The following is a 25070-nucleotide window of genomic DNA, read 5'->3' on the forward strand; positions in this document are numbered from 1 at the left end:
CACCAGGCAGGAATCAGCAGACCTGGAATTAAGAAGCAGCTTTTAGCAGCTCTGCCACTCACTAGCCAAGGTCACTTCTCTGAGCCTTGACCTCTCTAAACTGGAGAGATGAGGAATGTAAATGGATTATCGGCAATGAGGGAGGGAAGACCTGTGACAAAAGGATTGTTGAGGAGAAACCTGGAGATGTTCAAATATTTACTGAGTGTTGGGCTCTGGGAATACAACTGTGAACAAATCAGAACTGTGCACTCTGGACCCCCACCCAAGCCTGCAAAGGGCACAGCTTGGGAGAGCAGGGGAGGAGCCTCTTATTGGAAAAAGCAAGGGCTCGGGACCGGGCCTGTCCCAGACTGAACTGCCAGATACCAAATCAGCGAATCTCTCTGTGTGACCCTGGGCAAGTTACCTAGCCTCTCAGACTGTCCATCTTTACCACGAAGATCATCATTCCTCTTCTGACGACTGTTGGATCAAATTAAATAAGACATAATCATCTCCAGAGTGCTAGGCATACTGTGGGCACTCAGTTGATGTTAGTATCCCCCTATGAAGAGGTATAAACGTTAGGCTCCGTCCCTCAGCCCCCTTGCCAAGAAAGAGAACAGTTTCCTGGCTTTCATTTTAGCGGGGGGGAAGAGGATAATAAATACCTATATGTTATCGTTGGCTGAGCTATAATGCAAACTAGCAAAAAGTCTGTGGCCTGGGCAATGTACTGCTGGGTCTGGGCTCAGGTCAAGACTCTGCGCCAAAATGTTTCCCCCACCCCCAGGGAATTCGGGCCCAGTCCTCAGCTCTGTGAGGGAACCACCCTCCCAGTCTGTTTCTCTGGCTGTCAGCGCGGGCGGGCGCCGGGCGACAGCAGCTGTGGCGTCCCCTTTAAGCATCCAGCTCGTGTTGCAATCACCGCCTCTGGGACGGGTCCTTCCGGGGGGTGGAGCCTGTGCCTGTTGCAGCGACCAACCGAAGCGCGGCGTTTTCCGCGGGAGATCCGAATTTCGCGGCACGCAGTTTCGCGCTAAAAAAAAAAAAAAAAAAAAAAAGCAGAGAAAAGCTCAAGGACTCGAGAGCGAGGCGAGAGGGACTCGGTGCAATCGGTCCCCCTCCCCCGTCCGAGCGCATCGCGTTTCTGCCGAGCCCGTGGGCATCCCAGAGACCCCTCCCGAAGCGGGCCAGACCGCAGGCGCCGAAGCCTTAGGGGGCGCGGGGCCCTTGCTGGTCGCAGCAGCCCTCGCGGCTGGGCATCCCCTGGCCGTGCTGCCGCCGCCTCCGCCGGCGCGGGGCGATCTCCAAGCGGCGATCTCCAAGCACTGCCCGGCTCGGCGGCGGGCCAGGAGGGGAGGGTCCGGCCTTGCCCGGCCTCCGCGCCATGCCGCGGGCCGTGTGAGCCGCCGCGGGCTCCGAAGCCCGCAGGTGCCGGCGGGCGCGCCAGGCCCGGCTGGGGAGGGGGGCGCTGCGCTCGCCATGCTGCGAGGGCCGCGGGCCCTGGCTCCGGCCTCGGGGCCGCCCCCCAAGGGGCTGCCCGCGATGAGCCCCACGGAGCTGTGGCCGCCTGGCCTCAGCAGCCCTCAGCTCTGCCCGGTCACCACCACCTACTACACCCAGCTGTACCCGCAGACTGTGCCTCCCGCTGCGGCGCCGGGCACCTGCCTCGACGCCACCCCCCACGGACCGGAGGGCCAAGCTGTGCGATGCGTGCCTGCTGGCCGGCTGCCGGTAATGCTGGGGACCCCCCCCCGCCCCCGCACCGCTTCCCTCTCTGCTTTTACGGGTGTGGGAAAGGCGGGAGGGACGCCTGGGAGCTAGTCTGAGTGAGGCAGGTCGAGTCTGGGGAGGGAGAAGGGGAGCTTTCAGCTTCCAGAACAACCCATTGCCCCAATATCTAAGTAGAAGAGCCTTTCATTTTCAGACTTGGGATGAAATAAGCTCATCCATTGGGGTGGAATGGAATGAGCACTGGATCAGGAGTGTGGAGACCCAACGCCCTACCCCCAGTGCACCCTGTGACCTTGGGGAAGTCTACGGAGTCAATTTGCTGTCATTCATTCATTCTTTCATTCATTGTTTGGCCCAGAAACCAGTACTGGGCACCTGCTATTGTCCAAGCACAGAACTGAGCCTGGGGATACCATGGGGGCTTTAAAATAGGGGCAGGTCTCTCAGGTCCAGTTTGACTGAGACTCCTAATTTTCCATCCAGCCAACTCTTTCCCAATTATCTGCCCTAGGTCCTCGCCCAGGCCCAGCCTTCTGTCCCAGACAGCCAGTAGCAGGTGCAAGGTGGGGGCAGCCCTCTGAGGTTCCTGTTCAGATTGACTGTTCTTTTCTCAAAGCCGCAGGACCGTTGCCAGGGAGGGCCCAAAGTGTGGTGGCACCAGGAACAGGGTGTGTTTTTTGTCAGTGGAATTCCTGGAGCCCATGAGAATCAAAACAACCATAGGGTGGGGTGGGGTGGGAAGAGCCCTGGGAGGTGGGGGTGATAGTTAGGGAGCCTGATTTCTGGTCCGGATTGCCGCTAATTCACTGTGTGTCCTTGGACATGTCTTGGCCCTGGTCTGGGCATCAGTTTCCTTGTCTTGAAAATGTATGTGTGCACGGAGTAGCTGTGGGACTAACTCATCTCAAGTCTCTTCCAGGTCCTGGGTTTTGGAAGCAGGATCCAGGAAGGGGAGATGGGGATGTTGTAGGTTGGCTTTGTTGTGAGTGGTGAGTTAAGTTCAAGTACAGGGAGAAGACCACCCCCTCTGCCCTAGAGGCACTGATCTGACCTGTGTCAATCAGCAGGCTTGGCCTCCAGCCACCGCTGGCTGCAGGCAGAGCCCCACACTCTGCTACTGGAATCCCGCTTTGCCAATGCTCAAGGCTTTAAACTTTCAGAACCCCTTCCTGTACATTATTTCCAACTAGGAGGAAGGCGGCAGGAGTGCTATTCCTATTTTACAAGTCAAGCAGCCAAGGATAACCAGGAGTTTTTACCTATCTTTAGTTCAGCATTTTATAGTCTAAAATAGTTTTGTACCCTATGAAGTAGATGGTGTTAGTAGCTCCATGTTGCAGGGGGAAACTGAGGCTCAGAGAGGGGATGTGACCTGTCCAAGATCATATAGGGAGATATATGACCCACAAGGCAGGTTATCATTAGTCTCTTCTCTGCAGCCTTGACTTTCCCCAGTACCACCTGATTTAGGAGCTGGGTGCCCCCAGGGAGGGTGCTCAGTGGTGGGCCCAGTCTCTCCTCTGGCCAGCTGCTTTCAGGAGACCCGGCAGAGTTTCAGTAACAGCTGTGGTTTTGAACTGCTTCCCTCCCAGAGGAGCTGAGTGCATCTGTCTGTACCTCCCTCCCGGAGGGGCTCAGTGATCACAGCAAGAATGGCTCTTTTACTGAATGCCTCTCGTGTGCCAGGCACTGCTTGGCACTCTTCACATTCTTTATCTTGGTCAAGATGCCCGGGATGAGGTATCTTACAGATGAGGAACCTGAGCAGAGACGTAAAGTCACTTACTTGTCCAAGTCCTAAGCCAAGACGTGGGAGCATCTCTTTGCATCAGACCACCCTAAAGGCCTCTGGAGCCCAGAGTCCCCTTTCCTGTCAGTCCCCGGCTGCCCTGTGCCCCAAAACTCGGTGGGCAGGCCTTGGCCCCCTGCTTACTCATTTTAACAGGGTGTGACCTGGAGCAGCTCCAAACCCAACCCTGGGTGTGGCCACTTGTTTTGTGCCCAGGCTGCAAAGTGCAGGGTGAGCAGGATTTGTTGGGCAACTGCTGTTTAAAGGGACCTTAGGCACTGCCCAGGGACGGCGACCAAGATCAACAGCAGAATGAAGGCAGGAACCCAGGTCTCCTCATCCCCTGACTAGAGCTCTTTCCACCACCTCTGGAGGAGGCGAGGGAGGCTCCTGCCCCAGCCGGGCACACGGCCTCACTCCGTGTCCTTCCTGCAGGAACCTGCGAAGAGGGTGGGATTCTGCAGAGTTCTCCTTTTCTTTTCATTGGTCTGTCTTTTCCAAATTTCCTCTGAGAACCAGGGAAGAAAATGAACATTTTAATGAACGACCGTAGAAGGTGGGTCAGATGAGGAAACGTAGGCTTAGGGAGGCAAGGCAGCCAGTCCCTCCCAGGCCGCCATGAGGCAGAGAGGGGATCTGGAAGCAAGGCTCTCAACTCCTTCCACTGGCTCCTACCCCCACCCTCTAACTTAGGGCTTGGGGCTTAGGAGAGACCTGGCTCCACTACCTGTGTGATTTCCGGCAAGTCACTTCCCCGCCTCTGAGCCCCGGTTACCCCACCTGGCTGCCTGCAAGGAGGTGGTGTCTGGGTCCTCTGGCCCTCTCACTTCTAGGGCTGCCTGAGGAAGGAGATTCGTTCTTCTTCCTCGGGGTTGGCATGGTGGGCTTGAGTCTTAACCAGGCCTTTAAGAAACAGCCAAAGGGGCTGCCTAAGAGGGTCAGGTTGGAGCCGAGCTGGCCTTTGCCCTCAGCGTGTCCCCGACGCTTTTCAGCTCAGCCCTGAACCTCCCCCTCGCTGGTGGCCCTGGTGCATTAGTGATCGCAGCTCCCCCACACAAGCAAGCGCTTTGCTGCCCCCTCACTGAATCCTCCAGGAGGGAGGAGCAGAGCACCCCCCTTTTACAGGTGCAGCTCAAGAGGTCAGCGGACTTACCCAGCTCACCCAGCCTGGATGGGAAGCCAGGCAGCTCTGACTCCAAGGCCTGTGCTCAGCCTCTCCTTGGTCCTTGTCCTCCTGGGCTTGGCCTCTGCCACTTCTGTTCTGCAGGCTCAGGCCCATGCATGATGAGCTGACTTTTCTCTGGGCAGTGCTCAGAGGTGTCAGAGAGATGTCCTCAGGTGGGGGACAGTTTGCTGCTTAGGGACCCTGAGAGTGCAGGATAAGGGTGAAGGAGAGGAAGAAAAGGGAGCGTGTGTATGTGTGTGTGTGTGTGTGTGTGTGTGTGTGTGTGTGTGTGTGAAGTAAAATGATGGGGGCAGGTGGACATAACCAGGCCTTGGCTCAAATTTCAGCAAGTTCTGGGGCAACGTGTATGGGATGGAGCCGAACAGCCTGATAGCTGGTTTTGGAGTCAGACAGACCTGGGTTCAAACCCTGGCTTTGCTCTTTGTCTGTGTGGCCTTGGGCATGTGGCTTAACCTCTGAGTCTCCATTTCTCATCCACCAAGATGAGGTTCTTCCTGGTGTGTTCTGTGAACTCAGTAGTGCTGGCTTCCATCAGGTGAAGGAGGTGAGTGGGGCTGGGGAGACTCTGGGCTGCCACCTCTGCCTCAGGTAGAACTCAGCCTGACTTCCGTTCCTCTCCTTGTCCTGGGCTCACCAGGTCTCAGTTGCTTCCGCTGTAAAATTGGGATTCGTGGCATTGGGAAGATTCAGTGAGGTGATGAACGTTGGGGCTTGGTCTAGGGCGGGTGGAAGGTTTCAGTGAATGATTAGGACTTTTCCTCTAAACAAGATGGGACTAGAGCAGGTCACTTTCCCTAGAATCTAGCGTCTCACCGGCTGGGAGGTTAGAAAAGGAATATTTTCCAGAAGGACTTAAAGAGGAATGAGCAGGGAGATGTGGTGTTTGGATCATGTCCAGGCCTGGGTGGAGGTGAAGGGGAGGATCCTCTTATCCAGGCTCCTCCAACCAAGGAGCAGGGCTCCTCAAATCAGTCCAGGAAGACTTCCTGAAGGAGGCACGAGAAGGAGGAAGGGAGCTGACAGCAGGAAGAGCCATCACCACCTCCCACCAGCCCACCTGTGCTCAGCAGCGGTTAGAAGTCTCAGCCCTGCCGAGCATGACCTCAGCATCAAAAGTTAAAATAGGCCTCTCTGTCCCAACTAAGGTAGGGGTGTCTGGGTGACTGGGGGAAGGGAAGAAGAAGGAAATGGGCTCAGTGACCCCCAGAATAGTTTGTCTAGGAAGAGGCCGAGTTTGGATTTTGGGGAAGGGACTCTGCATTTCCTGAATGGCTACTGAATGCTGAGCCACAGGTTGAGTGCTTTACAAAAGTTATCTCCTTACAACATCTCCTGGCAGTCGGTATTTTCTACCCCATTTTACAGAGGAGGCAGCTGAGGCTCTTAGATGTGGAGCATTTCCTCAAGTCACACGGCGAGCCCGTGAAGGAGCAGGGAGATTCACGCCTGGGTCTCTGACCTGTGCCCCAGTGCCCCAGCCCTGCCTCTGCCCAGCCCTAACAAGGAGAGAGGCCCCTTCCGGGCCAGCGCAGCTTCTGGGCGTACTTGAGGCCGGGTGGCAGTGGGGTGGAGAGGAGCAGATGGGTCTGTGGTTTGATTTCCCCAGCAGGTGTTTCCCAAGCTTGGCGGGAACAGGGAGGGGGGGGGGCAGGGGGAACTCAGCTGCTTGTCCTTAAGACACAGGGGAAGGATTCATTGTCTGCCCCTCTCAGCAAAGAAAGGATGGCAAATAGAGTCTATTCAGGAGGCCTTGGGGCCCTTGAGCTGGAGCCCAAACGGGGGTGGGGTGGGGGTGGGGGATGTTTGCACTGCTTCCCGATGTGGACACCTCCCTGGGGTGTGGCACTGAGCCAGGAAGTCCCCTGGGCCTGGGCGGATGCCCAGCCCCACCCTGATAAGGGCCAGCTGTGAGGCTGTGATGGGCACCCCGTCTGACTGGGCCAGCTGCTCCTGCAGTGGAGGTGCAGGGGCTCTCCCCAGCCTGACGTGCTTTAGGCCCTCCCCTCTCCTTCCTCCCTGTATCATCCTGGGGGAGGGGTGTAGAGAGGCAGGTGTCGGGTCCAGTTATTAAGGAACCCCGTATTAAAACCCAGACTGGCTTTGGTAGTCTCAAGTGGCTGGGCCTCGGAAGATGGGAGTGTTGTGTGCCCCTCAGAAATAGGACTTCCTTCCCCTTAAAAGCTCGTTTTCCAGGTCACTGATATTTCCTTACCAGGTACAGTGATTGTTTTTCACCCAGGACTGATGGCATATTGGGGCGGGCGGTGGCTGCTGGTGGCCTCAGTGCTTTGGCCCCAAGTCGGGGAAAAGCTAAAAGGACGAATGATTCTCAAACTCTGCCTCTCTCCCCTCTCTCTCCCCAAGGCCAAAAGGAAGCTGGACCTGGAGGGGATTGGGAAGCCTGTGGTCCCTGAATTCCGGACTCCCAAGCGGAAGTGCATTAGAGTGGATGGCCTCCCCAGCCCCAAAAGTAAGCCACGCCCATGGGGTATCTAAGGGCTCAGGAGACTGGAGGTGGGGTGGGGAGGGGCAGAGGGCAACAGCCCTGCCCAGATCACCAGGGCTAACATTTGTAGCACACTTTCTGGTTTACACAGCAGTTTCCTGTGCCTTCTCACTGGCTCCTGCCAGGCAGGTGGATTATCCCCCTTTTACTGATGAGGCAGCTGGAGACTCAGAGTTTCAGTGACTTACCCAAGATCCCACTGCTAGTCAGTGGGGTCAGGACCAGAGCCCAGTTTCTGCCTCTTGATATTTTCAGGCAATATTCTGGTTCGGGAGGGAGTTTAAGCAACTGTGTTAGGGAGGGATTCTAATTTGGGGGGACAGAGACCTAATAAAGAAGGTATGTTATTGGGTGGTAAGCTTGAGGGTCTGGTCACTCCTCTTCTGTGAATCTTAGCTGTCTCATCTGTAAAGCAAGGCGCCGCTAGATCAGGAATAGCAAGAAAGTTGCCTCTCCAGCTGATTAGTAGAGGCTGCCCAGAGCTCTTTATTGAAGGATCCCAAGTGCACTAATCAGTTAGTAATGTCTTCCATGAATGCAAAAATTGACAACACTGTCTGTGTGTGCCAAATACTTGCTGCCTATCTATTAAGGAATTCTAAAGTCCCCTTCTAGAGGAATCTGAGACTCTCTAAAATTCAGTTTCCAGAACTAGTTTAGCCATTAACTTGCCATATGACTTGCAAGTCACTAGATTGCAAACGTCTTCTTGTGGTTTAAGATGCTGCAGCTGAGATGTGGTCTTGTGACATCGACCTCATTAAGAAAGGGACCTTTTTCATGAACCTGCCACATGTAACATAATAGGACTGATTCCTCTCAGATAAGCATTGCGTGACACATGGAAAGAAAGAGCAAGTCTGTATGTCAGTGCTGTATGTCAATTATATCTCAATAAAACTGGAAGGGAAGAAAAAAACAAGTCTATAAACATGTTCTTGTCATTCCCTCCCTACCCTAATTCCAAATTCCTGACATAACTGGCAGGATAGGGTAATGGTTAGGAAGGGAGACTCTGGAGCCAGACTGCCTGGATTTAAGTCCCAGCTTTGCCACTTTCTAGCTGAGTGAGTTGAGCAAGTTACTTAATCTGTCTGTGCCTGAGTATTTTCACCTGTAAAATGGGGATGGTTATACACCAAACTTATAGGGTGCTGTAAGGATTAAATTTGTTGTATATGGGAAGTGCTTAGAACAGTGAGCTACACACAGTAAGCATTTGTTGTTAGTGGTGGTGGCGGTATGGCTGCCCTGAGCTTTGGTGGAAAGGTGCGAACCAAGAGTTAGAATATTTGGTTTCCAGCCCCGACGCTGCCCCCGATTGTGAAACCTTAAGCAAGTCACTTTGCCTCTCTAGTTATCAGATTCCCTGTTTGAACAATGGTGGTGAATGACCCCCTCCCTCCCAGTGCTCTGTAAACTGGAAAGTGGGTGCTTACATGGAGGGTGTAGACTGGAAAGTGGGTCCAGGTCAATGGAGGAAGTTCCCCAAGGGGCCCTCTCTGAGCAGTGGCTGAGCCCCTTTCCTCGTCAGCCCCCAAGTCGCCTGGGGAGAAGACTCGCTATGACACGTCGCTGGGGCTGCTCACCAAGAAATTCATTTACCTCCTGAGCGAGTCTGAGGATGGGGTCCTGGACCTTAACTGGGCTGCTGAGGTGCTGGACGTGCAGAAGCGGCGCATCTACGACATAACCAATGTGCTGGAGGGAATCCAGCTCATCCGCAAGAAGGCCAAGAACAACATCCAGTGGGTGTGAGTGCCTGGGCTGGGGCCGATGGCACCAATGAGTGCGCGTGCTGTGGGCGGAGCCAGGGGCGATAGCCTGAGGTTGTGAATGTAGGGGGCGGGCCTGAGAGCAACATCCAATGGGCACAAGTGCTGGCAGGGGAAATCAAGGGCAACATCCAATAAGCTTACACGCTGCGGGTGGAGCCAATGTTTTTAAGAGGGGGATGGAACAGCAGGTGTATATGCTGAAGTAGTATTAGGAGAGCATGGCAGGGTCACAGAATGATTTATAGGACATGTAAAGGCTAAGAGGACCCCAGATCCTCTTTAGTCAGGGGTCCCAATATTGCCCTCTGCTAACTTAGGAAAGCCCTCTGGGATCTGCGCAGTGGTAACCCAGCCTCCTTCCAGCTGAGATATAAGTACTACAGACTCCGTTCCTCCCTTCTATAAGGTCTTAAAGAACAGACCTGCAACCCCTGGCGTGAACTCTAAGAGAACGCAGGAGTGAGGTCACTCCAGCTCCCTGCCATTTGGGGGAGCCTGAGGCATAGGGTGGGTAGAGTTGAAAGCCCCCCAAAAGTGGTGTCAGGCCCTGACTTGTTTCTTTTCCCTAGCCCAACCCCCAAACATCCAGTTCCAATCCCTGGCAGCTTCCTGGGAGCTAGGCAGGACCACTGATTTGTACAAAAGCCAGGAGGCACCATCAGAGACCATGTGAATGGCCTCTTCCTGGAGTTTTGCCCACACCGTCTGTGCAGCTTTGCACAGCAGCCCTGGGGTTCGGGTCCCTGGATGTAGACTGAGACTGACACTGGGGGACTGCTCTGTCCCCAGAGGCAGAGGACTGTTTGAAGACCCCACCCGGCCTGGGAAGCAGCAGCAGCTGGGGCAGGAGCTGAAGGAACTAATGAGCATGGAGCAGGCCTTGGACCAGCTCATCCAGAGCTGCTCTCTGAACTTCAAGCACCTGACGGAGGACAAGGCCAACAAGAGATATCCTCTTTGGTTGGGAGGAAGGGGTCCGGGAGCAGGAAGGGGTCCGGGAGCAGGGGGCCTGTTGCATGCTCGTAACTCCCCAGAGTTGATGCAGTACCTCCCTGCAGGGACTGATCCACCCTAGGGGTCTGGCATATCTGTTTCTTCCTTCCTCAGTGGCTTTTCCTCTTGGGTCTCTTGAAGTTACTTTCTCATTATAAAAATAAGACAAGTACATTTCTGTAAATCTGGAAGATGGAGAAAAGAAAAAAGAGCTGCCACCCTAACACAGCCATCATTCCTTCGCTATACACAGGGTGTGTGTTATTTAAATACTGTGTGTACCTGCTGTATACAACGTTTTATATTCTGCTTTTCTCCACTTAGTATACTACCATAGGTGGTTTTTACGTTGTTACATATCCTTCCTAACTATTTGGTTGATCCACATGAAATTGCTGATATTGGACCTTTTTTTTTTTTTTTAACCTATAAAAACAGCAGTTTCGTATGGTTTAACATCAGATATATTTTTGTTTGTTTGTTTGTTTTTGTTTTGCGACACTGCACGGCTTGCAGGATCTTACTTCCCCGACCAGGGATCGAACCCGTGCCTCCTGCAGTGGAAGTGCAGAGTCCTAACCACTGGACCGCAAGGGAGTATTTAAATGGTTTGAGAATGTCCTACTCAGACCACTATGGATTGTTGATAAGGCCTAGAATGGGCGTTTAGATCAATTCTAGATTTCTGTTTTATAAAGCGACATTGTGATGAGTATCTTTATTTATTTTTGTTTTTTTATTTTTTGGCTGCACTGGGTCTTCGTTGCGGTGCCCGGGCTTCTCATTGCAGTGGCTTCTCTTGTTGCAGAGCGCAGGCTCTAAGCACGCGGGCTTCAGTAGTTTCAGCACATGGGCTCAGTAGTTGCGGCACGCCAGCCCTAGAGTGCACGGGCTCAGTAGTTGCGGCACTTGGGCTCTAGGATGTGCGGGCTCCAGTAGTTGTGGCACACGGGCTTAGTTGCTCTGCAGCATGTGGGATCTTCCCGGACCAGGGCTCGAACCCGTGTCCCCTGCATTGGCAGAAGGATTCTTAACCACCTTGCCAAAAGGGAAGTCCCAAATATCTTTATAGATAGAAACTTTTCCCAAGTTTTTCACTTATTTCCCTAGGTTAGATTCCTAGGGTTGAAACAATGAGGTCAAAGAGCATAGACTTTGCAATGGCTTTACATATACTTTTTCCAAATGGTTGGACCATCGAATTGGTATTTGGATCTGACCTTGTATATCTGGAAGGATAGTAGGCATTGTGAGAAATATAAAGAAATAAGACATGTCTTCCTGCCCTCTCAGAGCTAAAAATCTAGCTTGGCAGATGAAGCCTTTATATAAAAAGCTGATATAAGGCAGCATTTTTTTAAATGATTCATACCCCCATTTCTAAAGGGGTCCAAGGTAGCTTATGAGATTAAAAGAACAGATTCCAGTTTTGGGGTGTTCAGAGTCTTTGAGAGGTGGGTTAGATCCCTTCCGGGCAGGCCGGGAGTTTTAATTTTGACCAGACAGTCACTTCTCTTGACTCTCCTGCCCCTACACTGGCCTACGTGACTTACCAGGACATCCGTGCTGTGGGCAGCTTTAAGGAGCAGACGGTGATCGCTGTCAAGGCCCCTCCGCAGACGAGACTGGAAGTGCCTGACAGGAGCGAGGTGAGAGGGGTAGCATTTAGTGGAGAGCAGGGTTAGGAACATTCCAGACAGCTCTGCAGTTTCCGTTCCTGGCACCGCCTAGTCCCAAGCTTCCCTGGTCCATGCTGGTGGCCATGGCAAAACTGATGGTCTCCGAGCTGGGGCAGAAGTGACGGAAGCTGGAAAGGGCATCAGGCATTAGGTACCAGCCTGAAAAAAATCTCTGTTCCTGGTTCCTCTCCGCACCCCACCAGCCCCCGCGTTCCCATGCACACGCACACGTGCACTCACGCACAGCAATGTCAGTACTCACAGTAGTCCTTCCACGTTGACCTAGTTTAAAGACCAAAATTCTTACACTCCCTATGAGGCTGTCTGTGCTCTGACCTCACCCACCTCCTCTCGCATGCTGACCCCGTTGTGTCTCTACCTCAGCCACACTGACCTGCTTGCCGTTTCCCCACCACACTGAGCTCGACCTCTGTACAAGACCTTCTCACACGCTATTCCGTCCAGCCAAAATGCTCTTCCCTCTCTCTGCCTGGTTTACTGCTATTCATCCTACAGGTCGCAACTTGAACATCACCTCCTCAAGAAGCCCTCCTTGATTACCTCCAGACTTCATAACCACGTGTTCTTTTTCATCGCACTTAACCTCCACTTGCCGGGATATATTGGTGATTACATAATTATGTTCTGCCTCATCTGTTAGAGTGTAACCTCCACAAAGCCATGTCCCACCCATGGGGAACCCCCAGCCCAGAGTCTGATAAGGGCTCCAGAAATAATTTGTTTAGTGGAAAAACATTAAGCTGTATAAGGCCCGCAGGGGCAGGCAAAGGGAGCGCCTGGGTGCAGGCGAGGACATCTGAACGTGATCGGCAGCAGCACGTACGTTGCCGGTTGTGGCTCAAGCTGCGTGTATGAGGCAGGCAGGAGGCAAGGGCAGGAAAGCCAAGTATCAGTCTCTTGGTTACAAATCACAGAAAGCCAGGTCTGACTGGCTTAAGTTGGGGGACCCAGGGGGAACCAAGTGACAGGTCCAGGGGGAGATTTGGGGATTGCAGGCGAGGCTGGATGCAGAGGCTCAAACCGTGTCGTAAAGTCGGCCTCACCCTCTCCATCTCACTCTGCCATTTTCTGTGCCAACTCCGTTCCCAGGTGGGCTCTCCCCTTGCCGTGGCAAAGATAGCTTTTATCATACCGGCTCAGGCCTGAGAGTGGGGGGGGAGTGATTTCCCAAAGGAAAATCAAGGCACTCTCCCTAAAAGAAGGAGGTCTCTGGGCCAGACGGATGTCTACCACAGACCACATGGGGCCGGCCCAGCACCCAGCTCAGGAGCCGAGTGTGCTCATATGGATGGTGGGAGCCTCGTGTCCGCCCATAACCCACTGAGCCCCGAGTAAGTCCAGCTGCCCAGAGCCATGACCTGGCTTCTCTTCCTTCTCCAGGAGAACCTGCAGATATATCTGAAGAGCACGCAGGGGCCCATCGAAGTCTACCTGTGCCCAGAAGAGGTGCAGGAGCCCAACAGTCCTGCTAAGGAGCCCCTCCCCTCCACCTCCGCCCTCAGTCCCAGCCCTGACCCCACCCAGCCCAGCCGCAGCATCAACCCTGGCATCACGGAATCCACGACATCCTCAGGTGAGACCCTCTGTCCAGAGGGACAAGGGATGCCGAGAGGGACCAGCCTTAGAGTTTCCCTCTTCCGTGTCAGCATTTGTTGGGTACCTACCTTCTACCCAGCCGCAGGGGATACAGTCCTTCTCCCACACACGTGTGCGTTGCCCTTTACACTTTATAAAGCACATGCACGTTCCTTGTCTCAGCGGGGAGACTGTTGCTGCTCTGGGCAGAGGGGCGCCTGGGTTTGAATCCCATCTCTTCCACTTACCAGCTATATGATCTTGGACAAGTTACTTTACCTTCCTTTGCCTTAATTTCCTCATCTGTAATTTGGGCATAGTAATTAATAGTATCTACTTCATAGTTTGTGAACATTAAATGAGTTAATATAGGTAAAGCATTTAGAACGGTGCCTGGCAATAACTGTTAGCTATTATTATCATTATTACGGCCACTTATTACGGCCACTGCCACTAGTACCGCTACTTCTGTAACAGCTCCTAATGGCAGAACTCCTGACACTCAATAAGCCCATAGTAAATGGAAACTACAGATTTTCTGAGGAAGGCTCAGCACTTTCTTAGGAGATAATAACTAAGGTGTTTTAACCACGGCTGTGTACCAGGTACATCCATTATCACATTACTCCTCACAGCGGTTCTTGAGGTAGGTTTTATTGTTCCCAGTTTAGAGATAGATAAACTGAAACAGAGGTGATGTGACCTGCCCAAGGCCTCCTAGCTGGGAGGCAGCAGAGCTGTGTCTTGAACCCTGGTCTCCACACTCTAGCCCAGGGCTCTCTCCACGAGGCACAGAACAAATCAAGGAAGGACGGTGCTGGGAGGTGGGTGGTAGGGCTAAAAGCCGTCTATGCCGGGCAGGAAGTAGTATGAGGCCGTTGCCAAGGAGTAAAGAGGTGGGAGAGTCCCCGAGGCCTCCCCAGGGAGACTGGGAGTTGGGCAGGAGTAGAAATGGCAGCCTATGAAGGCCCCTCCCCCAGAATGGTTTTTGCCCTTTACTGAGATCAAGTTAGATCAGCAGGATCCTTCGAGGCCATGTAGGCCAGTGTTCCGCTTTTGTTTTCTTAGCAGCAGAATTCCCCTAAATAGAACCCTAGTGTTTAAACAAATGCAGAGCTAGAACTGTTCTGGTGGAAGAGGCTTTTTGTGTGTGTGGTGGTAGAGGCAGGTGTCCACAGAATCCAGATTGGATTCCATTTCTTTAACTCAAGGGTTAATAAAACTATTGCCTGCAGGCCAAATCTGGCCTGTTTTTATATGACCCATGAGCTAAGAATGGTTTTCACATTTTTAAAGAGTTGGGGGTTCAGCGTAGGGCAAGTGACTGTGTGACAGAGACCATACGTGTCCTGCAAAGCCTAAAATGCTATCAAGCCCTTTACAGAAGTTTGTTGACCCCTGATTTAACTCAACACTTCATTTTACACATGAATAAACTGAGGCACAGAGAGGGCAAGTGACTTGCCTAAGGTCACACAGCAAGTTAGTGGCAGAGCTCAGACAAGAGCCGAGACTCCCAGTTCTTCTCTAGTGATCTCTCCTGTGTTCCAGCCTGGTCCCAGGACCAGGGCTCTTCCTGAACCGACCATCTGTCCCTCTGGGAACCTCCCAGTGCCTATCTCCCAGTCCAGACCTGTGCCCCACCCTGTTCTCCCTCCTCCTCCCGCCCTCTGCTTTCTCGCTCCACTGTCAACATGTGCACGGCTCTCCAGAGTTAGAACCTTCAGTTGTCGTCTGAGATCTTGGGCAGAGGTGGAGGACCCTACCGCATAAGCAAGGACAAGGATTTTACCTCAGTTGTACAAGTCAAGGGGCTGAGGCCCGAAAAGCCTAGATAGAGGCTTACGGAACAGTAGGTGGAGGCGCCAGCCCAGAAGTCAGCTCTGTGCCAGGGCCCATGCCCTTGCTGCCCCTCTTCACCCTTGCCACGTGGTCTCTTAGTGATGTCCCTGCTGAAACAAGCAGGAGGAAGTTTTCCAGAAGGTGTACACACACACACACACATGCACTCGCACGTGCTCCATGTTCTGGCCTGAAGCAGGGTCATTCTGAGATACAAGCACCAAGGGCCTGGTCCAAAGAGGAGGCCACTGCAGTCTTAGGTTCCCGTCCTAGTTCTGGCGCCACCAGGGGAATCATTCTCGCTTGGGGATCTCGTTTCCCTCATCTGTAATGGGACGAATCTGAACCTGAGTCATTGAACATCCCTCCGGGCTGTGACTTTCTGACTTAAACCTACACGTGGCTGAGGGCACAGGAGCTGAAGCTGGGACACTCAGGTGTGAGTCTGCATCTCACCTCCTATGATGGGGTGACTGTGGGGGAGTCACTTTAACCCCTCTGCGCCTCTGTTCCCACGTCTCCAAAAAGCGGGACACTAAAACTCCCTCGTGATTATTGGGTGCGTTTCAGGTGATGATACAGCATGAATGTGACTCTCTAAAAGCTTGTGTGAACTGGACGCCTATTATGTGTGGGTTTGGAGATATTTAAGTGAATATGAGCCATTCAGGGTGCAGTGGAGGCACAGATGTTACAAAGAGCAGTTCTCTTCTGGACGTGATAAACAGTGAGAGAGACAGAGAGAGAGACAGAGAGAGGAGGGATGGAGGGATGGAGGAATGGGTGGGAGGGGTCGGGCCTGAGGTAAAGGCTCTCACATGTGATAGCTCAGTTACTGCTTCCACAACTCAGGGTGGTGGGTCCTTATTTTTCCTGCTGGGAAGACTGAGGTGCCGGGTCCCATAGCTGGTGAGGGGCTGGGGACTGAGCCCCCAGCCTCTTCCTCACTCCCAAGCCAGGCCTCGTACTCTAACACACGCTGGCCTCTGCGATGCGCTAAACGAACATTTGATTTTTTTTTTTCATTCAAATACTACATGTAATTGGCTTCTTTGAGCTTCAGTTTCCTCATCTGTAAATAGGCATAACAACAGTGCCTCCCCCTGGGGCTTCTGGAGTGTCCAAGGAGGTGAAACAGGCCTCTCCTTGAGATCAGAGCTGAGTAAGCCCTTGGGAAATGGGAGCTATTTTTGTTTTTAAGAAGGGCACCATGGGGCTTCCCTGGTGGCGCAGTGGTTGAGAATCCGCCTGCCGATGCAGGAGACACGGGTTCGTGCCCTGGTCCGGGAAGATCCCACATGCCGTGGAGTAACTAAGCCCGTGAGCCATGGCCGCTAGGCCTGCGCGTCCGGAGCCTGTGCTCCGCAACGGGAGAGGCCACAACAGTGAGAGCCCCGCGTACCACAAAAAAAAAAAAAAAAAAGAAGGGCACCTGCCCACCAGCTGTTCTTTATCTGCACTTACCATTTAAGCCTCTCAACAGCCGGAGGCAGGTATAATCGTCATCCCCATTTTAGGGGCGAGGAAACGGAGACCTATGGACGTTGTCACTTGCCCACGGTTACACAGCTAGCTCGAGGCTGATCAGGCGGTCGGGCACACTGACATGCTTGTATTTTCAAAGCAATGCTTGGTTGGTCAGGAACGACCCCGATGGTGAGATTCTGGGTGTCAGGGTATATTTGGCAGGGGATTTCCGGTGCCCTGCTCCACATACCTGCCTAGGGAATCACGTCCTTACCTCTAAATGGAAATGAGCTGGTGTGCTGAAGAGTAGGTGATGGCCGGTGTGTCTGGAGAGGTGAGTGTGAGCTATGGGAGGGAGGCAGGACCAGGTCACGCCGGGCCTGCTCAGTCCTGGTGGGAACTTGGATTTTATTCTAAGCCACTTTTTTTTTTTTTGGCCCCGCCACTTGGCATGTGGGTTCTTAGTTCCCTGACCAGGGATCGAACCCGTGCCCCCTGCATTGGAAGCATGGGGTCTTAACCACTGGACCGCCAGGAAAGTCCCTCGAAACCATTTTTAAGTCAGAGCACAGACTGCAAGGGCCAAGAGTCGAAGCAAGGTGACTGGTGAGAAGGCTTCTGCAGGGGCCTGGGTGAGAGGAAGGGGCGAGCCGCAGATCACAGCAGCGGGCCTGAAGAGAGGTGGGCAGCTTAGAGGGTTGATTTGGTTGTGGAGGTGACCGAGCTTGCTGCTGGGTCAGATGCAGGGAAATGGCAGGATTACAGGTGATTCTTGGGCCTCCTGGCCTAAGCAGCTGAGTGGGCGGGGGTTCATTAAATACAATGGGGGAAGACTCAGGTTTGGGGGAACACCGGGAGTTTGGTTTTGACATGCTGAGTTCTGACCTAGCGTAGCCATCAAGTAGAGATGTAGCAGGAGCCCAGAGCCCGGGGGTCGGGTCTGTGCCAGAGGCATCCACTTGGGAGCAGTAGATCTGGAGGTGGATTTAAAGCCATGGGGCTGGCTGAGATCACCTGGCAAGGAGTGCAGCCAGAGGAGAGAAGAATCGGAGGATGGAGCCCCTGGACTTCAGGGTTTAGAAGTTGAGAAGAGGAGGAGGATCCAGGAAAGGAGACGAGACCAAGAAGAAGCAGCCAAAGAGGTAGGAAGAAAACCAGGAGAATCTAGCACCTCCGAAGCCAAGTGAAGATGTTTCAAGAAGAAGGGTGTGGGGCTTCCCTGGTGGCGCAGCGGTTGAGAGTCCGCCTGCCGATGCAGGGGACGCGGGTTCGTGCCCCGGTCCGGGAAGATCCCACATGCCGCGGAGCGGCTGGGCCCGTCGGCCATGGCCGCTGCGCCTGCGCGTCCGGAGCCTGTGCTCCGCAACGGGAGAGGCCACAATGGTGAGACGCCCGCGTACCGCAAAAAAAAGAAGAAGGGTGTGAACGACTGCATCGGATTCTGCTGGAATGTCACATGGGATGAGGCTGGAGAACTGACCCCTGGATTTAGCAACATGGAGGGCACTGGTTCAGACAGACCCCAGATTGGAGTGGGTTGAAGCGTGAATAGTGGTGGGGAAGTAGGGAGTGAGCTCGGGTAACTCTTAAGAAACATCACTGTGAAAGGGAGCAGTACGATGGGCTGGTAACTGGAGAGAGTCATGAGGTCAGAGGAGGATGCTCTTTAGAGATCAGAGTTATTAGGGACTTCCCTGGCGGTCCAGTGGTTAAGAGTCCGTGCTTCCAATGCAAGGAGCGTGGGTTCGATCCCTGGTCGGGGAACTAAGATTCCACATGCTGCACGGTGAGGCCAAAAAACCATAATAAAGATAAGAGTTATTAGAGGATGTGTGTTGACAGGAATGATCTAGGAGAGTGAGAGGAATTGATGATGCAGGAAAAAGAGACAGTGACTTCAGGGGCCAGGACCTTGATGGTGAAAGGGGGTAGGGTGACTGCAGAAGCTGGCGATGGGTGTGGAGACAGGAGACGGGAGGGGAGAGAGGGTGGGTGAAGGAGGGGGGTGGCCGGAGCTGGGGCGGGAAAGGGCAGGGTGTCCTGTGCTGTCAGGCGTGAGCCAGGGTAGGAGAGACCAGAGGCTGGTTTTGTTCTTGGAGGTCTGACCAGAGGCTTTCGGGCACCAGCATCAGGCATAACCCTTGTCGATTTGTCTCCAGCACCGGCGCTGACGTCCCAGCAGGTCCTGCCACCACTCCCGCCGTGCCTTGTCCCCCTGGAGGCCACCGACAGCATGCTGGAGCTGCCACACCCACTCCTGCAGCAGACCGAGGACCAGTTCCTGTCCCCGACACTACCATGCAGCTCCCCTCTGATCAGCTTCTCCCCGCCCTTGGACCAGGACGACTACCTGTGGGGCCTGGACGGCGGGGAGGGCATCAGTGACCTCTTCGACACCTATGACCTCGGGGACCTGCTGATTAACTGAATGGCCCCTGCCTGCCCCCCGGCAACCCCTCCAGTCTCTACCTCCTCACAGGCAGACTGACAGGCCCTCTGCCTGCACAGGATGTGACACGAGGTGCTGCCCTCAGGGTATGGGGGTCCCCCGTTTTCCTTTCCTACCTACCACCTGCCGGCCAACGCTGTCGGGGGAATGTGGAGGATACGAGGAAGGAGCCTGTCAGGGGTTGGGTCCTGTCCTTCTTCATGGAAACTGGGCCCGGGAAGACCCAGCCAGTCTTCTGACCTCTGATCTCTCATGTGAAGGGCCACAGGGGAGGTGACCGGGTCCAAGGAGAGTTCCTGCAACTGCCTTTAGAGGGACAGTTAGGACCCTCAGTCTATCAAGAAGCACTTAATGCCTTTGTATTTATTTTAGGTTGAGTTTTGTTTGTTTGCCTTCCCTGAGTTTTAGCAGGGAGGTGGTTCTAGTTCCTAGGAAGACGTCTCCTCAGACAGGTCCAAGGGCAGGCCGGGGCTTTCAGGGGCCCAGGCCAACTCCCTGACTCCCCCCAGCAGTGGGGGACTGGGCCTCAGGGGCCATCTAGTCTGCTGGAATGCCAGTTGCACGTCAGCCTCCTAATTCTCTCGAGCGGGGGCTGCAGGATTCCTGGTCTCCTCTGTCCCAGAGCTGTTTCCAGGTGTAATCATTCGTTAAGGTAAAAAACTCTGCTTTCAGGATATAGAAAAAATAGGAGTTGGTTTACGCTGAATTGGATGAATGTTTAAAGCTTTTGTCTTGATCTTAGGGATATGGATGCTCAGATACTCCATCTGTTCCAGGATTCGATTAGATATATTTCAACTGTGTTAATGGCTTTGTGTGTCTCGCACATTCAAAGTATTAACTGTGCAACTGTGCCATTTAAAAAAGAAAACAAAACATTGTTTCTACTACCATCCTCAAATATTAAGTTCTGTAAATTTATTATGTGTTATACGAAGTACTACCATACTCAAGATTCCCCAGAAGAGCTCCCGGGGAAACGGGCACGAACGTGGAAGCAGCTGTCCGCTGCTGTGGGCACCTTTCCTCCATTGTTGCCTCTTGCTGGGACAGGGGCTGTTTTACACTGAAGACCTGGGCGGTAGACACAGGCCCACTATGGACAAGGGTGAGCATAAAATAAGAAACTGCCAGAAGGCACCTCTGCTGGTAGCTGCTGGTATCGTCCTCCCCTCCCCTGGAAGGATTATTTTTTTGCCGCATCTGTTGAAGGGGGTGATTCTTTAAGGACCTCCCCTTCCCGCCAGCTCTCACAGAGACCCCCAGGGACAGAAGTGACCACGGCTTGATGGCACGTTGGCTCCTTTTGTCACAGGATGCTGAAGGGGTGACAGGGAAGGGTCTTCATTGCAGACCACACGTTGGCAGCTAATGGGGAGACGGGCTCATGTTACCTCTTCAAGCTTGGGGTCCTAAGAAGGTCTTTTGGCCTCACCCCATCCCGCAGAGGCCTGACCATCCCACATTGTCCCCGTAGCCCAGCTGGGTATGGGGCAGTCAGCTCTCCTCCCCCGCCCAACTCGGGGTGGGGTGGGGCTCTGGGCTGAACCAAGGCTGTGCCTTCCTGAGAGAGGCAGCCAGGGGGTGGTGGTCTGAGAGACCCACCACCCACCCTCAGGGAGCTAGGTTTCCTCGGGGGCTCAGCTGGGCAGCACTTTTATTTTTTTAAGTTTGTAGCATTAAGTTGGTTTCAGATATGAACTTGGCACCATGGGATTGCTCCTGAGCTGACCTACTGGCTTCTGAAGCTTGGAAGGTGGGCTTCTTTGGGGGTGGGGTCCAATGTGAGCTAATGCCCAGCCGGGGACAGTCAGGCCTTGTCATTTGCTCAGTTTCCTGGGTCCCCAAGTTAGTGGCCTCTCAGGAATGGTCACAGATACCCTGCTCTATAAACAGGGCTAGTTTTTTATGCTTTACAGAGGTGACTTTGGTCTCTACTCTCTAAATACTCACAGGGGTCTCATCAGAAGGCAGTTTTGAAGCCCAGCGTGCCTAGGGCCAAGGGACCACCTTGGTCCTTGGGTTGGGGGAAGGGGTGCTGCCTGGGATCTGGTTTGGGGCGGATGGGGCTGGAGATGGTATGGCTGTTGTGAGGTCCCTGCTGGGCTGCCATCTAGCCAATGTGCCATATCTGAGGACAGAGCTGTCTGACTTCCATGGCTTGGGCTCTGTCTAGAGCTTTCTCCTAGAAGTAAATCATAGAAAAGGGAAATGAATTTAATGGTGAAGTCCAGCCAGAGTTGAAGCTCATTCCCCAAAGCCCAGCCAAAGGGCTGGACAGAGAGGCTGTCCCTTGGGCCCATGGCCTACATCCAGAGCAGCTGGTGCCCCCGCTGTCCTGTCCCCTCCACACCTGTCCTGGCCCAGCGGCGGGACCACCAGGCCAAGCCTCAGTCTTGGTGTAGGAAACAAGCTTGTGCCTCTTTCTTCCCGGTGATGCCTGAAACCTCCCAAGTTCTGTCAAGTACTATAAGAAGCATTTTGAGTGGAATTCCCTTCAGGGCCCGGGTAAACTTTAAAACCAGGGTAGAAGAAAAGTCAGTTTCTTTCTGAGGTAAATTATTCCTGCCAGGAAATTTCCCAGCCGCTCTGGCAGCCCCTACCCCACCCCCGTCACTCGTGTCCCCAGGGGCGTCAAAGGCTCAGGGACTCCCGGGAACCCAGTAGCATTCAACTGTGCAGTAGAGTTGGAGATTCAAAGAGATCTCTTTTAAAACCAGAGTAGCATCTCTCCTCCACAGCCACGCTGTGCTCTGAGCAGTGCGACTACAGCAAAGAGGAGGGGGAGGGCGGAGGGTGTTAAGACTGGCTGGAGTGTGGTTTTGACTTTATTTCCTCTTCCCAGGCGTTCAGCCTCAGTTCTGCACCACGTTTAGTTTTTAGTGAAAGAGTTCGGGTGCTCCTGCATCCAAGCATTGTGTGGCTTAAAGCATTTGAAGTGAAAGACTTTTGGGGTTGTTTGCAAGCAGCTTTCTGGTTCTCATCAGGGTCCTGAGGTCCCCACCTCATCCTAGGACCCTAGCCTACCGCGGGGACCCTCGGTGAGCAGAAGCCCAGCCAGCCTGCTGGCTCCTGGGTAAGTGCTGAAGCCTTGTATGTGGCACATGTGTCTAGAGGGACCCTGGTCTCTGTGCTGGGATTCCATTCGGGTCACTCACCTCTGGCCGGGTTTCTGGTTTTGCCCTGTGTCCGAGCACCGTGTAAACCTCCACGTGTTGTGATGATTGGGCATTAAATGACAAGCCTGGGCCCCTTGTCTCTGCTGTGCTTTCTGAAGGTCATTACCAAGTGTGGGTGTGGTCCTCCCAGGTCGGGGGTGGAGACTGTTCGGACCAACTGGCTGATCTATCCCCAGAAACAGCCTCCCTTCCCCACGTTGGCTTAGTACCAGGCCTGAAATCTCACCAATAAGACCCTGAAGTGAGCAGCACCCAGATCTAAAACGTGAGCCCCTGCCCTGCGTCTGCCTCCATCACTTCTCACCTGAGCAATTTCAGTAGCTTCCTTAATATTCTCACTGCTACCCGTTCTTCTCCGCCCCATCCTCTATATCAGTGGCTCTCAAAGTGCGGCCCGGCATTCCCTGGGAACTTGTGAGCAATGCATTCTCAGGCCCCACACCAGACCTTCTGAATAAGAAACTCAGGGGGTGGGACCCAGAATCTGTGTCTTAATGAGCCCTCCAGGGGCTTCTAGTGCAGGTGAAGTTTGAGAACCATGACCCCACTAATCCAGAGACATCCTTCTAAAACAGCTCTCATCATGTCACTCCCCTTCTTGATGGATGGCTTCTCTCTGCCCTCAGGATGAAGTGCCCTTTCACTTGGTGTGAACGTCCATTTCTAACCTTGCAACTGGCTTACCCTACCCTTTCCAGCCTCACTGGCAGCTCCTTCCCACCACCCATAGCCACACTGGACTTCTTTGTCAGTTCCTGAAAACAACATGTTTTCCCCCTTCTCTGCAATTCACCTAGGCAGGCTCCTGCTTATTCGTTTGTTTATAAATTTATTTATTTATTTATTTGGCCGAGTTGGGTCTTTGTTGCTGCGCACAGGCTTTCTCTAGTTGCGGCGAGCAGGGGCTACTCTTCGTTGCAGTGCGCGGGCTTCTCATTGCAATGGCATCTCTTGTTGCGGAGCACGGGCTCTAGGCACGCGGGCTCCAGTAGTTGTGGCTCGTGGGCTCTAGAGCACAGGCTCAGTAGTTGTGGCGCATGGGCTTAGTTGCTCCACGGCATGTGGGATCTTCCTGGACCAGGGCTCGAACCCATCTCCCCTGCATTGGCAGGTGGATTCTTAACCACTGCGCCACCAGGGAAGCCCTCCTGCTTATTCTTCAAGGCCCAGTTCAGTTCTTTTGTAGAGATTTTCCTTGACACTAATATGTAGCAATTAATACTTTGTACACAGATATGGCCATTTATGGGTTATTGAATACCTACTGTGTGCTAGGAACTGGGGAGATAGAGATAAATAAGAATAGTCCTGGGCTTCCCTGGTAGCGCAGTGGTTGAGAGTCCACCTGCCGTTGCAGGGGACACAGGTTCGTGCCCCGGTCCGGGAGGGTCCCACGTGCCACAGAGCGGCTGGGCCTGTGAGCCATGGCCACTGGGCCTGTGCGTCCAGAGCCTGTGCTCCACAATGGGAGAGGCCACAACAGTGAGAGGCCCGCGTACCACACACACACAAAAGAATAGTCCCCATCCTCAGGATGCTCACAAGACACAGACATGTAAAAATATAATTACAGGGCTTCCCCGGCGGTCCAGTGGTTAAGACTCCAGGCTTCTACCGCAGGGGGCTCAGGTTCAGTCCCTGGTTGGGGAGCTAAAGATCTTGCATGCCGTGCAGCATGGCCAAAAAAAATTACAAATGATGTGTGAGTTGCAATAATATACATTATAAGAGTTTGGAGGGGCAGTCATCAGGGAAGGCTTCCTGGAGGAGGTGATGCCCAAATTATGTCTTAACAGATAAATAAGAGTAGCCTGGAATTAGGGTAAATGAGGGACGGGAGACTTCCTTCCAAGCAGAGCAGTCAATACCTTCTGTCCTGCCATCCAGCAGACAAGGGTGGCATCCCAGAGCACTGCCTGCTGCCCCAACTCTGCCAGTTTGGAGCTCTTGCCCTGGGGAAGCCTGCTGGGCCAACATGGTTGACACAGACCTTAAGGGCAGTGTGATCGGGAGACTAGGTCTAGGGGTCCTGTTAGACCACAGGGTACTGATTAATGAGGAGGGTCTTGAACTTGACACCAAGATGTCAGTTTACATGGAGGGCATGAAGACAATCTCATCTGTGTAAGCCAAGCAAGGGCTGAGGTTTGAGACATTAGCATAGACAAAGGAACAAAAACGACGCCCTTTTTTAAGGCTTCGCATGTGTCTGGACACAGCAGTGTGCTCAGTCCTTCACACATGATAATTTCATTTAATGTTCACTTTATGACGTCAGTGTTATTATTATCACCACTTTATAGATGAGGAAACACAGTTTGAATAAGTTCCCAGGTAACCCTTGTACTTTGCTCGTAGGGATATAAGATGGTAGAAGCTATTTTTGAAATTTGGCAGTTTCTCAAAAATATAAAACTATCGTAGGACCCAGTAATTCCACTCCCAGGTGTCTGCTCAAGAGAAATGAAAACGTGTCCATGCAAAGACAAGACTTGCACTTGAATGTTCATAGCAGCATAATTCATAATAGCCCAAATGGGAACTATCTAAATTTCTATCAACCGGTGAAGATAGAAAATATTTGATCTAGACAAAGGAATAGTATTCAGCCACAAAAAGACTGAAGTCCTGATGCAATATGGATGAGTTTGTCTTCAAAAACAATATGCTAAGTGAAAGAAGCTAGTCACAAAAGAGCACCTATTGTTAATTCCATTTGTATGAAATGTCCAGAATAGGCAAATCTATAGAGACAAAAAGTAAACTGGTGTTTGCCTGAGACTGGAGATGGGAATGAGATGAACTGTAAATGGGCACGAGGACTCTTCTGAATAGAAATGCAAAAAAAAAAAGAGAAAGAAAGAAAGAAATGCAAAAATCCTCAGTA

The 25070-nt window shown here is 53.0% G+C and overlaps 1 protein-coding gene across 2 annotated transcripts; it reads left to right on the forward strand.

The window, feature by feature from the left end:
• The first annotated feature begins 1413 nt into the window (after positions 1–1413).
• E2F2 (E2F transcription factor 2) lies at positions 1414–22253 on the forward strand. Of its 2 annotated transcripts, none has more exons than XM_059062313.2 (7): positions 1414–1719; positions 7059–7164; positions 8735–8954; positions 9768–9926; positions 11506–11620; positions 13052–13244; positions 18715–22253. In XM_059062313.2, the coding sequence occupies exons 1-7, from the start codon at positions 1468–1470 to the stop codon at positions 18981–18983; spliced, it is 1314 nt and encodes a 437-aa protein (XP_058918296.1). In that variant the 5' UTR covers positions 1414–1467; the 3' UTR covers positions 18984–22253. The 2 variants fall into 2 exon arrangements, with proteins under 2 accessions (XP_058918296.1, XP_058918305.2); XM_059062322.2 differs by having other exon boundaries at positions 8735–8948.
• Positions 22254–25070: the final 2817 nt, after the last annotated feature.

Source organism: Kogia breviceps, chromosome 1 (assembly GCF_026419965.1).
Source record: "Kogia breviceps isolate mKogBre1 chromosome 1, mKogBre1 haplotype 1, whole genome shotgun sequence".
Classification (NCBI taxonomy): Eukaryota; Metazoa; Chordata; class Mammalia; order Artiodactyla; family Physeteridae; genus Kogia; species Kogia breviceps.